At 42.0% G+C, this 15,018-nt stretch overlaps 1 protein-coding gene across 1 annotated transcript in view; it reads left to right on the top strand.

Annotated features, from left to right (window-relative positions):
* The window catches only part of DENND1B (DENN domain containing 1B), a 234,348-nt gene that overhangs the window by 99,578 nt on the left and 119,752 nt on the right, over positions 1-15,018 (top strand). Inside the window, exons 8-9 of the mRNA XM_070746382.1 lie at positions 11,106-11,159; positions 11,656-11,766. Of these exons, the coding sequence (XP_070602483.1) occupies positions 11,106-11,159; positions 11,656-11,766 (165 nt within the window). The remainder of the gene's footprint in view (positions 1-11,105; positions 11,160-11,655; positions 11,767-15,018) is intronic.

The raw sequence follows: 15,018 nt of genomic DNA, 5'->3' as shown, positions 1-15,018 counted from the left end.
ACATTTTCTGGTTATTAACGAATTTCTTTGCAAATTATGGTGGAAAATAAGTATTTGGTCACCTACAAACAAGCAAGATTTCTGGCTCTCACAGACCTGTAACTTCTTCTTTAAAAGGTTCCTCTGTCCTCTACTCATTACCTGTAGTAATGACACCTGTTTGAATTTGTTATCAGTATAAAAGACACCTGTCCAGGACCTCAAACGTCACACTCCAAACTCCACTATGGTGAAGAGCTGTCGAAGGACACCAGAAGCAAAATTGTAGCCCTGCACCAGGCTGGGAAGATTGAATCTGCAATAGGCAAGCAGCTTGGTGTGAAGAAATCAATTTTGGGAGCAATAATTAGAAAATGGAAGACATACAAGACCACTGATAATCTCCCTTGATCTGGGACTACACGCAAGATCTCATCCCGTGGGGTCAAAATGATCACAAGAATGGTGAGCAAAAATCCCAGACCCACACGGGGGAACCTAGTAAATGACCTGCAGAGAGCTGGGACCAACGTAACAAAGGCTACCATCAGTAACACACTACACCGCCAGGGACTCAAGATTCTGCACTGCCAGACGTGTCCCCATGCTTAAGCCAGTACATGTCCGAGCCCGTCTGAAGTTTGCTAGAGAGCATTTGGATGGTCCAGAAGATATTGGGAGAATGTCATATGGTCAGAAGAAACCAAAGTAGAACTGTTTGGTAGAAGCACAACTCGTCGTGTTTAGAGGAGAAAGAATGCTGAGTTGCATCCAAAGAACACCATACCTACTGTGAAGCATGGGGGTGGCAACATCATGTTTTGAGGCGGTTTTTCTGCAAAGGGACCAGGACGATTGATCTGTGTACATGAAATAATAAATGGGGGCATGTATTGTGAGATTTTGAGTGCAAACAACCTTCCATCAGCAAGGGCACTGAAGATGAAACGTGGCTGGATCTTTCAGCATGACAATGATCCCAAATACACCACCAGTGCAACGAAGGAGTGGTTTCGTAACAAGCATTTTTAAGATCCTGGAGTGCCCTAGCCCGTCTCCAGATCTCAACCTTATAAAAAACTTTTGGAGGGAGTTGAAAGTCCGTGTTGCCCAGCAACAGTCCCAAAACATCACTGCTCTTGAGGAGATCTGCATGAAGGAATGGGCCAACATACCAGCAACAGTGCGTGCCAACCTTGTGAGGACAAAAGATATATAACAAAGTATTGAGATGAACTTTTGTTATTGACCAAATACTTATTTTCCACTATAATTTCGTTAAAAATCAGACAATGTGATTTTCTGGATGTATTTTCTCATGTCTCTCATGGTTGATGATGTCCTATGATGATGATAGCTATGATGTCAATTACAGGCCTCTCATCTTTTTAAGTGGGAGAACTTGCACAAATGGTGTCTGACTAAATACTCCCCCCCCCCACTGTATGTTAATAGTAAGTGCAAAATATTCATCTCAGGTCCTTAAAAAACCCCTGATTGCCAAAGATGTCTATTAATTGCAAGAGATTTATAAATGTCCCCTGAGAAATTACAATGTGGTGAGTCTGGTCTAAAGAAGGCAAACTACTTGAATATATTTTCCAGTAACATATATTGTCACCTTTGGAACTATAGCTGTACATTGCCTACTAAAAAGGCCCTTAATATTTAATAAAGTGGCAATAATTTATTCTCATACCTCTTTTGCTTATTAAAAATGCACAGAATGTTTTTTATCTATTTCAGTTGTTTGTGTATTTCAGAGAAAGGATCTTAGTAGCCTAGGGATCAAAGCTGTATTATTTTCACTGAATATATTTACAGATGGCCCTGTTGAAAGTATGTGAGCAATGTCTGCCATCACATCTTCATTATATTTCAGTGTCATTTTCATGATAATTGTTCAGCAGATTGAATGTTTGGCTTCTCAATGATTATAAAATCAATCTCTCTAAATTACATCTTGCCAAAAATCCAGGAAAGGTATTTAGGAAATAATCCAAAGATTTAAAAACCCACGGATACAAGCCAGTTGATCAGATTAAACATGCAGACAGTCCTCGACTTATGGTCAGTGATTTTATGAGTTTGCCTCTATGACAGTCTTAGAACAGATGCTTTATGGAATGTGAACAATCACCAGCTGTTTAAATGATTGTGTTGCTTCTAGTTATGTGACTACATTTCAGGGGCTTTTCAATCTGTTCCCATTTACAACTGCTTGTCAAGTGTCCTGCAAGCACATATTGGATTAAATAAAGTATAAACATGATTTGAATACATGAATATGAATAAAAGGAAACATTAGGGTAGGGATGGTGGGCATGCTGGTGTGCTTTTGCATGCCCCTTATAGACCTCTTAGGAATGGGGTGAGGTCAACAGTAGACAGTCTAAGGTTAAAATTTTGGGGATTTGGGGGTGAAACTACAGAGTCAGGTAGTGCATTCCAGGCATTGATCACTCTGTCGCTAAAATTATATTTTCTGCAATGCAGTTTGGAGCGGTTCACTTTACATTTTTATCTATTGTGTGCTTGTGTATTGCTGTGGTTGAAGCTGAAGTAGTTGTTGACAGGAAGGACATTGTAGCTGATAATTTTATGAATCAAGCTTAGGTCATACCAAAGGCGGTGTAGTTCTAGGTTGTCTAAGCTCAGAATTTTAAGTCTGGTAGCATAAGGTATTTTGTTGTGAGCAGAGCAGTGGAAGACTTGTCTCATGAAATATCTCTGGAAATGCTCAGTTGTATTAATGTTTGATATGCAGTGCAGGTTCCAGACAGATGAGATGTATTCAAGAATTGGTCTAGCAAATGTTTTGTATGCTCTGGTTAATAGTGTAATATTACCAGAAAAGAAGCTAAACAAGATTAGGTTTACCACTCCTAATGCCTTTTGGCGATGTTGTTACAGTGGGCTTTGGCGCTTAGGTCATTAGATATGAGTACTTCAAGGTCCTTGACAGTGAGTGTCATCAACAAGGCCATGTCCATTCAGCTTGTATTTTGTATTCTGATTATTTTTGCTAATATATAAGATAGAGCAATGTTGGTTCAGTTGCCAATTATTTGACCATTCTGACGCAAAGTCAAGGACTTTTTAAAGGGTACAGCATTGTCGGTGATGTTAAATAGTTTTACATCATCAATGAAGAGACACACAGTTGCTTAAAATATGATCGCAAATATCATTTATGTAAAGTATAAAGAGTGTTAGTCCAAAAACTCTGCTTTGGGGCACACCACTTTAACTGATGCAGGATTTGATAGGATACTCCCTATTTTGACCACATCTGTTTGACAGGAAAGCAGCTATCCAATTATGTAGGGGTCCAGAGATGCCATAGGATTTTTAGTTTTAGAAGTAGTTTGTTGTGTATTACTGGATCAAAGGCTTTACAGAAGTCTATGTAAATTGCATCTATTGCTTTGTCCTGATCAAGTTTTGTAGCCCATATGTTTTTGCAGTGTACAAAGATTCCAGGATAATTTTTTTTCTGAAACCAAATTGTTTATTAGTGTTCTGTGCACAGCCCCCGGAGCGAACCCCCCCCCCGACTCAAAAAGTTCCTTATTGCATGATAAAATCATACTCTTTATTGATAAATGCACACACAGTTAAAGCAGGTTTAAAATAGCAAGGAAAAGGGGAGTTATTTCTCTCTCCAGAATGAAGCATCAACAAGGTCAGGGAAACTTGGCTTAATTGGAATTCCTTAGATAACAACTCCAGTTATCATTTAAGCATATGAATCAGCTCACCAAGATCTTGAGCAAAAAATCATCCAGCAGAGAATGTCTTTTATTGAGGCAGAAATCATGGTTTTAAAGCCTTGTTCAAGCACCCCCCCACACTACAACCTCTTCCATGAAGAGCGCTGAAACCCCGCACCCAATTACCCCAAATCCTTTGCCTTTATACTGCCTTGAAATGACAGAACACCCCCCCCCCCAAGAGGCTAAGGTGTAAGCTAATACCTTTTACTATGCAACTTCTCTTGTCTTCGAAGCAATCTCCTATTACGAGGGTCTTATCCATTGATTATCCCCTCATCCTCCAACTGGTACCACTCCTCAATTAGCATATCAGCCCCCTTTAGTGATTCCTCGGGTTCCCTCAGGTTACTTTCTCCCTCACTCTCTCTCTGCATCAGCTGGCAACCCCCCTGGTCCAAGGTATCCAGAGGAGCCTGGCTCATCATCCTCAGAATCTGACATGACCTGAGGTGGACAAGGAACACTCACAACAATTAGGAGTAGGTTGTTTGTTTCTAAGTGGAGGATAATGGATTGGTTAATGATTGATTCCATTTTCAGGTGACTCAGCACAAAGAAATTGATCTGTAATTTGAAATATTTTCTGTCAACTTTTATTTTCATTTGTCAACAAGTGCAAGGAAACAGGACACATGAAAAATGGATATAAAGAAGCAAATCATAGCCATAAACACAAAACATGAGTACAGTGATACCTCATCTTACAAACCCCTCATCATACAAACTTTTTGAGATACAAACCCGGGGTTTAAGATTTTTTTGCCTCTTCTTCCAAACTATTTTCACCTTACAAACCCAAGCCACCGCCACTGGGATGCCCCGCCTCTGGACTTCTGTTGCCACACCCGTTTTTGCACTGTTGGGTTTTCCCTGAGGCTCCCCTCCATGGGAAACACCACCTCCGGACTTCCATGTTTTTGTGATGCTGCAGGGTAATCCCAGCAGCGCAAAAATGGGCGCTTCACTGGCAATGGAAGCCCGGAGGTGGGGTTTCCCAGCAAGGGGAGCCTCAGCGAAATCGCAGCATCACAAAAACAGGGAAGTCTGGAGGTGGGGTTTCGAGGACTTCCATGTTTTTGCAATGATGCAATTTCGCTGAGGCTCCCCTCGCTGGGGAACCCCACCTCCGGACTTCCGTTGCCAGCGAAGCTCCTGTTTTTGCGCTGCTGGGATTCCCCTGGTGGAAGTCCGGAGGTGGGGTTTCCCATGGAGGGGAGCCTCAGGGGAATCCCAGCAGCACAAAAACGGGCGCTTTGGCTGGCAAAAGGGGTGAGTTTTGGACTTGCACTCATTAACCGGTTCCGGTTGAGTAGCAGGAGGGAGGGAAGAGACTGCTGCTCCGCTGGACTACGGCATTAAGATCAAATATAGGGAAATTTTTCAGTTAATTTTGAAAAACAACAGATAGTTCAGAAGGATTAGACTCCCCCGTTTCGGAGGATCGTGTTACCTTGTGTCTCGGCAGTGCTTTTCTCTTTATTTCCTGCTGTGAGAAAGCTGGGAGCCCCGATCAGCTGGGGCTCGGAAAATGGCGATCGTGACCGGGGCTGGCTTGATTCTGCCCTGAATCCACACTTTTTAAGAGCATTCTGCAGTGGGGTGAGCTGTATTGTTGCAATTACATTGAGGCTCAACCCGGGGGCTGGCAGAGATAAGAAGAGTGGGGGTTGCCACCCAGCATTGACTCATACTGACACGGACAGAGGTGGAAAAGGAGAGGTGGAGAGGGACTGAGAAGTAGCGAGCGAGCGTGCGAATGTTCAGGGCAAGCATGCTGGGCCGACTGTGCACGGGCCGAGGAGGAAAGTAGATGGAGGAAAACGTCCCCCACAACAGCAGGACGTTCCCAAAAACAATGGGATCTACCGGATAGACGCTGGACGCCGAGTGGTTACATGGTGGGCACGCTTGACGTCGGAGGGCTTTGCGGTGGACATACTCGGTGCTGGAGTGCCTGGAAGAAGGAGGGTCTGCCATTATAGTGAACAAGGAGATTGTGAGAAAGAAACTGCCAGATTGAAATTGACAGTATGAAAACCTTGTGGCTGCTGGATGCTATAACTGAAGACCAGGAGATACAGAGATACCTCTCAAATAACAGCAGAGCTACTGGTAGACATTTGGGGCAACCCATGAGAGACCGGGGGTGTCGTGGAGGTGAGAAAGCTGATAACAACGACAGTGGCAAAGAGAAAACCTGGGAGGACAGAGGACAGAGTTTATACTCAGGACTGTTTGTCCTACTAATAACATCATACATCCCACGGACTCACCTTTTTAGACTGGATGATATCTATATGAACTTGGCTTGATTAATTAACTGACCAGTTGAAATATCTTCTACTTATATTTTTATTTTTATTACTTATATTTCTCTATATTTTTAATAATTAATATTTTAATAATATGAACTATTAGTTTTATATTAACTCTTTTTAATTAAATTATTGTGGGGATTTTTAAGTGGATGGGAGGATGGTAGTGATGGCATGAATGAATGGGACTATTTTAGTAATTATTGGAATGAATGGAATACTGTGAATGAAAATGAATGGGAGGGGGGTGATAGATGGAATGGAGTGGGTGGGAGGGATTATAATATGTATGGAATGAATGAATATGACATGAATGGAATTTTTGGCACACCTGACGCTGGAGGGGCAGGAGGGGAGGGGACACTTATCTCTGGGGTGGCAGAGGGTCAAAATATCCCGGTCTTGCTGGGGAGAGGCAGGTATGGCGGAAGCCATGGAGCTAGCCGTTCCAGGGGAAGGAGGAATCGCTGCTTAGTAGCGATCCCTTCTTCAGGCTCCATGAGCTTAACTCAAAGCACTGGTGATGAGTGTAATTCTGGCCCTGGGCTCAAGTTGTTGCTACTCAATGCCAGGTCGGTGGTAAATAAAGCTCTCCTCATCCGGGATCTGATCCTGGATGAGGAGGCCGACCTGGCTTGTGTGACCGAAACCTGGCTGGGCCCGGAGGGAGGAGTTCCTCTCTCTGAAATTTGCCCAGCTGGGTTTCGGGTATGGCACCAACCTCGACCCCAGGGAAGGGGGGGAGGAGTGGCTATTATAGCCAGGGAGAGTCTTGGCCTGCGTAGGCTCATTGCCCCAGAGGTTGCGGGTTGCGAGTCCCTCCTGGTGAAGTTGGACTTAGGGGTTCAGGTGGGCTTGTTACTTACGTACCTGCCTCCCAGCTGCGTGTCAACAGCCCTGCCTGTGCTGCTCGAGGAGGTGGCCGGGCTGGCGGTGGAGTTCCCCGGACTTATCGTCCTGGGGGACTTCAATCTGCCGTCGCACGGCGGTTCCTCTGGACTGGCACAGGAGTTCATGGCCACCATGACAGCCATGGACCTGACTCAAGTAGTTCAGGGTCCGACTCACGAGGGTGGGCACGCACCCGATATGATATTCCTCTCTGAGCAACTGAATAATGATCTGAGATTAAGGGGCTTAGAAGTGCTGCCTTTGTCGTGTTCAGATCATTTCCTACTGCGGCTTAACTTCCTGGCTCCAATCCTTCCCCGCAGGGAGGCGGAACCAATTAGGAGGTTCCGCCCCAGACGCCTGATGGATCCAGAAGGCTTCCAGATGGCGCTTGGGGTTATTCCAGATACACTTGTCCACAGTTCGGCAGAGTCTCTTGCTGAGGCCTGGAACAAGGTTGCAGGGGAGGCTCTTGACCGGATTGCGCCGTTGCGACCTCTCCGCGGCACTAGACCCCGTAGAGCTCCATGGTTCAACAAGGAGCTCCGGGTGTTGAAGCGCCAGAAGAGACGTCTGGAGAAGCGATGAAGGAAGAGTAAGTCCGAATCCGATCGAACACTTGTAAGAGCTCATATTAAGACTTACAAAGTGGCGCTCAAGGCGGCAAGATGCGTGTATCATGCCGCCTTGATTGCATCAGCGGAATCCCGCCCGGCCGCTCTGTTTAGGGTAACCCGCTCCCTTCTTAATCAGAGGGGAGTTGGGGAGCCCTTGCAGAGTAGTGCCGAGGATTTTAACACGTTTTTCGCTGATAAAATCGCCCGGATCCGAGCGGACCTCGACTCCAATTGTGAAACAGAGTCGACTGACAATGAGTCAGTCGAGGTGACTGGGGCTAAACGTCTTTGTCCATCTGTCTGGGAGGAGTTTCACTTGGTGACACCTGATGAAGTGGACAAGGCCATTGGAGCTGTGAGTTCCGCCACCTGTTTACTGGATCCGTGTCCCTCTTGGCTGGTTTCGGCCAGTCGAGGGGTGACACGGAGCTGGGTCCAGGAGATTGTCAACGCCTCCTTGGGGAGGGGGTCCTTTCCGCCACTTTATAAGGAGGCGGTTGTGCGCCCCCTCCTCAAGAAGCCTTCCCTGGACCCAGCCGTGCTTAATAACTACCGTCCAGTCTCCAACCTTCCCTTCATGGGGAAGGTTGTCGAGAAGGTGGTGGCACTTCAACTCCAGCGGTCCTTGGATGAAGCCGATTATCTAGGTCCTCAGCAGTCTGGATTCAGGCCCGGCTACAGCATGGAAACTGCTTTGGTCGCGTTGATGGGTGATCTCTGGCGGGCCCGGGACAGGGGCTTGTCCTCTGTCCTGGTGCTCCTTGACCTCTCAGCGGCTTTCGATACCATCGACCATGGTATCCTTCTGCGCCGGCTGGAGGGGTTGGGAGTGGGAGGCACTGTTCTTCAGTGGTTCTCCTCCTACCTCTCCGGTCGGTCGCAGTCGGTGTTAGTGGGGGGTCAGAGGTCGACCCCGAGGTTTCTCCCTTGTGGGGTGCCTCAGGGGTCGGTCCTCTCCCCCCTGCTATTTAATATCTACATGAAACCGCTGGGTGAGATCATCCAAGGGCATGGGGTAAGGTATCATCAATATGCCGATAATACCCAGTTGTACATCTCCACCCCATGTCCAGTCAACGAAGCAGTGGAAGTGATGTGCCGGTGCCTGGAGGCTGTTGGGGCCTGGATGGGTGTCAACAAACTCCCAAGGACAATTCTATCTGTCCGTCCATTACCCTGGGGGGGGGGGAAATTATTGACCCCCTCAGAGAGGGTCCGCAACTTGGGCGTCCTCCTCAATCCACAACTCACATTAGAAAAATATCTTTCAGCTGTGACGAGGGGGGCGTTTGCCCAGGTTCGCCTGGGGCGCCAGTTGCGGCCCTATTTGGACCGGGAGTCATTGCTCACAGTCACTCATGCCCTCATCACCTCGAGGCTCGACTACTGTAACGCTCTCTACATGGGGCTACATTTGAAAAGTGTTCGGAAACTTCAGATCGTGCAGAATGCAGCTGCGAGAGCAATTATGGGCTTCTCCAAGTATGCCCATATCACTCCAACACTCCGCAGTCTGCATTGGCTGCCGATCAGTTTCCGGTCACAATTCAAAGTGTTGGTTATGACCTATAAAGCCCTTCATGGCACCGGACCAGAATATCTTCGGGACCGCCTCCTGCCGCATGAATCCCAGCGACCGGTTAGGTCCCACAGTTGGCCTTCTCCGGGTCCCGTCGACTAAACAATGTCGTCTGGCGGGACCCAGGGGAAGAGCCTTCTCTGTGGGGGCCCCGACCCTTTGGAACCAGCTCCCCCCTGAGATTAGGATTGCCCCCACCCTCCCTGCCTTTCGTAAACTCCTTAAGACCCACCTTTGCCGTCAGGCATGGGGGAACTAAAACACCTCCCCCTTGCCCATGTTGTTTTGTTGATTGATTGACTGTGTGCCTATTTTTTATATATACTGTAGAATTTAAATTGGAACTGGATGGGTGGGCATTGGATTTGGTATTGTGTACTGTACTCTTTTTTATTATTGTTGTGAGCCGCCCCGAGTTTGCGGAGAGGGGCGGCATATAAATCCAATAAACCTAAACCTAAACCTAAACCTAAACCTAAACCTAATTGCTTTTCCATTGATTCCTATGGGAAACATTGTTTCATCTTACAAACTTTTCACCTTACAAACCTCGTCCTGGAACCAATGAAGTTCATAAGATGACGTATCACTGTACATATAAATGGGTATAACAGGACAGGGATAGTAAGCATGTTGGTGCACTTATGCATGCCCCCTTAGGGACCTCTTAAGAAATGTATAATGTCCATGGTAGACAGTTTAAGGTAAAAAGTATAGGGGTTAGAGAAACTAACAACAGGTTCAGGTAAAGTGTTCCAGACATTTACTACTCTATTGCAAAGTCGTATTTTCTGTAATCAAGATTAAAGCAAGTTATGTTTAGTTTGTATCTATTGATAGCCCTAACATTATTGCAGTTGAAATTAAAGTAGTCGTTAACAGGTAGGACATTAAGGTAGATGATGTTGTGTACTAAGCTTAGATCAGAACGTAGGCTGAGTAGTTCAATGTTATTCAGATCTAAAATTTCACGTCTACTGGAATAGACTTGGAATAACAGATACAAACTCAAAGTAAACCGCTCCAAACTTGTCTGTAGAAAATACAACTTTAACAACCAAGTAGTTAATGCCTGGGACTCACTACCTGACTCTGTAGTTTCATCACCAAACCCCCAAAACTTAACCTTTGACTATCCACTGTTGACCTCATCTGATTCCTAAGGTCAGTAAGGGGCATGCATATGTGCACTATCGTGCCTACCGTCCCCGTCCCAATGGGGAATTGGCAGGGAAGGTTTCAAATGCAGAAATTGAGAATTTGAGGTCTCTTTCCTCTTTCCCAAATGAGCAACCTTTTTTCCTTTCTCCTTTGTAAAAGCCTCTCTGTTTTGTTACCTCTCATTTCTTTTAAAAACCATGGAGAACACATCTTATTTTTTAAAAAATATTCATAATGAGAACATAAGGATAAGGATCAGTAAGGATCAGTAACTAAAATCCCCAAAACAAAATTACATTTTGTGAGGAATATTACATACTCCTTCCTTGTTTCCAATTATGTATCACTCTAGAGGTAAGAAAATAGTATGGATATGTTTTTATTGTAGTGCACATCTCTATTAATCCATAAAACTAGTTAATAATTTGAATAGTGGTATGTGTCGGAGAAACTAAAGGGGTATTTTTCTGAAAGCCAAATGCTTTCATTTTAAGTTTATTGTTCAAAGCTATTTTCTGATCCTCTTTTGCATTGTTGCTGTTATAAATCTCTTTAGTATGTATGCAGAATTAACATTACTGTACAGTTTCAGCAGAAGTTAATTTTTTAAATTGATATGTCAGGGTGAGTTGAATTATCTAAAGTGTGAGTTGAATTGTCTGATTACTAATATGGCCTCTCAAAGCAGATCTAAAATTTAGTCGCGTATACAGACAGTATTATTTTATAATTATTTTATGTTTTTGAATAATAATAATTTTGTATTTATATTTTTTTTCTTGACTAGCATTCGTATTTTATTACTCCTGATTTAACTGGATTACCAACTGTTCCTGAAAGTGTAAGTTTTGATTATATTTGCAATACACTACAGATTAAAACATCTGCAGAAATCTGAATAGCTATTAATTAAAGTCTCTTATTAATATGGCTTCATTCACCTATTGGAACTGCATAATTATTAATGTAATAATGTTGGATATTTTGGATAATGTATGGCAGCAATGGGTCTGTATCTACATTTATGCACCTAATTTAACTAAAATTAATGCAAGGGTTACATAGGATTTACTGTGTATATAAAATTGGAGTTTTAAATAAAGTTATAGATATATAGTAAACTCAAAAACAAGCAATTCAAGAGTCGCCTTTCTGAAAATATAAGATTATTCTTAGACGTGTTTTCAAAATATGCAAATGATAAAAAATAAATTTCAATTAAATGCCTATTAAGAAGATACATTTCTTTAAAAAAAAAACTATTGTAACTAGACACAAATAAATTTATATATAATTCAGTTACTTTTATTAATGTGTACTTATTTTTCATTTACTAGAGAAACCTTACTGAATATTTTGTTGCTGTGGATGTGAATAACATGCTACAACTTTATGCCAGCATGTTGCATGAGAGACGCATCATTATTACCTCCAGCAAGCTAAGCACTGTGAGTACTTCACACATCTCTTTTCAAGTAGACTATATTGAGCATCTTACAAAAAAGGCTTGCATATCTCTCTAGATTTAAATATGTCCCTTATATACTTAAGAGACAATATCTACATACTCTTTTTAAAAGATGTCGTTTTAATCTGACTCTTGAAGCACGGAAGTCTGATTGATATAGGCTTACTCAAATACATTAAGGCAGGTTAATTACTTTTTGTTACCCAGGGATGAGAGTTCTTTAACCCTCTAGAGATAGATTTCTATGCCTTCCAACCTATAAAGAATTCTTAAGGGCTATTATAAGATCTTTATTATTCACTTGTGGCTTATTCCATCGGACCGACTAGACAGGAATCAAAGAGCCATGATAATAGCTGCTATCCTAAATCTAGTAGTGTTTGGGGAAGATATACTGTAATGACTCTGATTTTGAGCAGCTCTTCAGACTGATAATGACTTACTATTACAAATACTTTTTTTATTACATCAGTTCTATGCCTCTGCCTAGGCTGAAATGGCTTTCTTGTGTCATTGCAAATGGATCTGAGATAAAGGGTATGCTGTGTTTATCCATGCCAAACAGTCCTGTTTGTTTCAGCTTTTCCCTTGTGGTGTCATTTATAACGCTAAATCCATCACCGTTAAGTTGAAAATAACATTGCCTTCATGCCAGTGGTCATCATTTATATCTGCATAGTATCTGCTTAATTTAAGCCCATAAATAAATGAATCAAACTCCCTCAAACCTTTTGCTTTACTTAATACTTTAATACCAGACTTTAACCATGTGAGCATCTATTCTTGCCTTAACAATAAGGCGGATTTGCTAACATTTTCAAAAAACTAATGCTCATTTGAAGATAAATCCATTACAAAAACATTAATTTTAATTAATTTTAAAAACTTATTGAATGATTTGTTGGCTTTTTATTTGTGGAATATAAATCCTTGGATTCCCCATCCCCACCCCAGAAACAACATGCCATATCAGTGAATTGCATTACTGTAACTTGCTTCTTATAAATTGCTTAGAAGGACTAGTAATACCATTTTCTTTTCGACACAGTCCTCTTCCTCCATTTTTTTTAAGAAAAGAGAAGTAAAGGTCTGGAATGTTGAAAGAGATATTTTTCTTCTTTTCAGCTAGCATGGCAAGAATTTTTTTGAAAATGAATCAAATGCAAAACAACATCAGCTTTTCTGTGAGGTTATAGCTAGAATTGTTAGTGTACTCAGTGCAGCAGCTTTCTTAAGTATAAGTTAACTTGCAATAGCTGGCCAATCATGGCAGACTTTTAAAATAAGCTAAGCAAGCTCACACTTGATGGTCAGTTCATGGAATTGATCTGTGGGATGTCTCGTCTCCATTCCATCCAACCTCAGAGGAAATTCCTTCACGGTGATCCTCAGCTTGTTAATCACAGAAGGATAGCAAGAAGAAGCAGGGCAGAAGAAGAATGGACTCTCTTTTCCTGATCTCCAACCCCACACATAACCTAAGACCCAGTGGGGAGAAAGTCAAATCTTTTCATTCTCCTGATAAACTATATTATTTCAATGCAATTATTCTCAACTTGTAGAAAAGGCAAAAGCAATATGTCACATGCTTTTTTGCTGAATTTGAAAATTAAGGGAGACCAGGATAGATGTGTTTTGGCCTCATAAGCTAGCCATACCCTCACTGGGACTTGAACCTGCAACCTTTGCCTTGTAAGGCAGAGAATTAACCTCTAGGCTACAGTATCCAACCCCTTTAGCTCTGCACCAGGGAAGGGTTACATATTTTTGTGTCAAATCACCCTGGTGTATTGAAGGAACATCACAGCTCCTTTTTTGCCTCTTGGCCCAACCCAGGGCCATTTCCAAGGCAGTTAATTTTATTGATAGCCGACAATTCTATCTGTATGTGTCACATGCTTTTTTGCTGAATTTGAAAATTAAGGGAGACCAGGATAGATCTATTTCGGCCTTATTTTGGCCTCATCAGCTAGCCATACCCTCAATGGGACTATATAAATGTATATAGTCTATATATTTATTTATTTATTAGATTTGTATGCCGCCCCTCTCCGTAGAGATTCATGAATATTTGTCAGATCCAGATAAATATATATATATATATATATATATATATATATATATATATATATATATATATATATATATATATATATATACACACACACATACATATACCCTCACTGGGACTATATAAATATATATAGGACAGAAACACCAGCCTGAAGATGACGAGTGGGACCTCGTCAAAATGTCAGCAGAAATTTCCAAATCCTACACGGGAAGAAACCCGAATATACCAAGACCGTCATACCTGTACCCGTGAAAATCTACGAAAACATATACATACATACATACATACATACATACATACATACATACATACATACATATATATATTGAATATAAAACTGAATTCTAAGGTTGTCAGCTATATTTAATATTTTGTATTGATCTTGGATATTTAAATAAGAGCGTATTAAGTTTATCAAGGAATTAATTTTCCATTTATTGCCTAATAAAACCAGGAGTGTTTTTTTTAACTTTTCTGTAATAGTGTTAGCAATTCCCTTCTTTTGTTGAAGGAGCTGTCGTTTATCTTTGGAGGTTAACTTAATATCAAGTGTTTATGACAGTTCATGCAGACTGAATTATGATGTCACTTCCATGTTATCAGCTCAGTTTTGGTTCACTAAGGGGAGTAGGATCAAGATCAAATAATTCAAGCTCTCTCCTTCTTGAGCTCTCCTTTTTGGGGAGGGGGCAGAGAAGAGAGGTGGGAGTACAAAAGTGCTGTACTGTACATCTGGGAGCCCTGTGCCATTATGATAATAAAGCACTAAACGTATTATGCATAAAAATTAAATAGAGGAAATGTCTGAGACCATTGAAAGTTGAGTTGGTGAAAAGCAATAGATTTCGCTTAAAAAGTTATGAGAATTTCACTACTGATCAGCTTCCCTCTTGTCACTACATTTGCATTTTAACTGAATGAATGCATACCATGTGCATATTTATTTCCAAAACATTTATTTTATAATGTTTTTATTTTGCCATCTCACATACCTTTTGCCTGTTGTACTTCTTAAATCTATGATATTATACTACATATCAGAACTTTAATATTTGTGGGAGTGAATTCACTGTATTGTTTGCTCTTCTTAAACTAGCGTGAGAAGCATTTTCAGAAAGGCATTGCTGGAGCATTGATTTTATGCCTGTTGTAGACAGG

This window comes from Erythrolamprus reginae, chromosome 3, assembly GCF_031021105.1.
Source record: "Erythrolamprus reginae isolate rEryReg1 chromosome 3, rEryReg1.hap1, whole genome shotgun sequence".
In the NCBI taxonomy this organism is placed as follows: Eukaryota; Metazoa; Chordata; class Lepidosauria; order Squamata; family Dipsadidae; genus Erythrolamprus; species Erythrolamprus reginae.
This window is presented reverse-complemented; position numbering and strand designations above follow the sequence as displayed.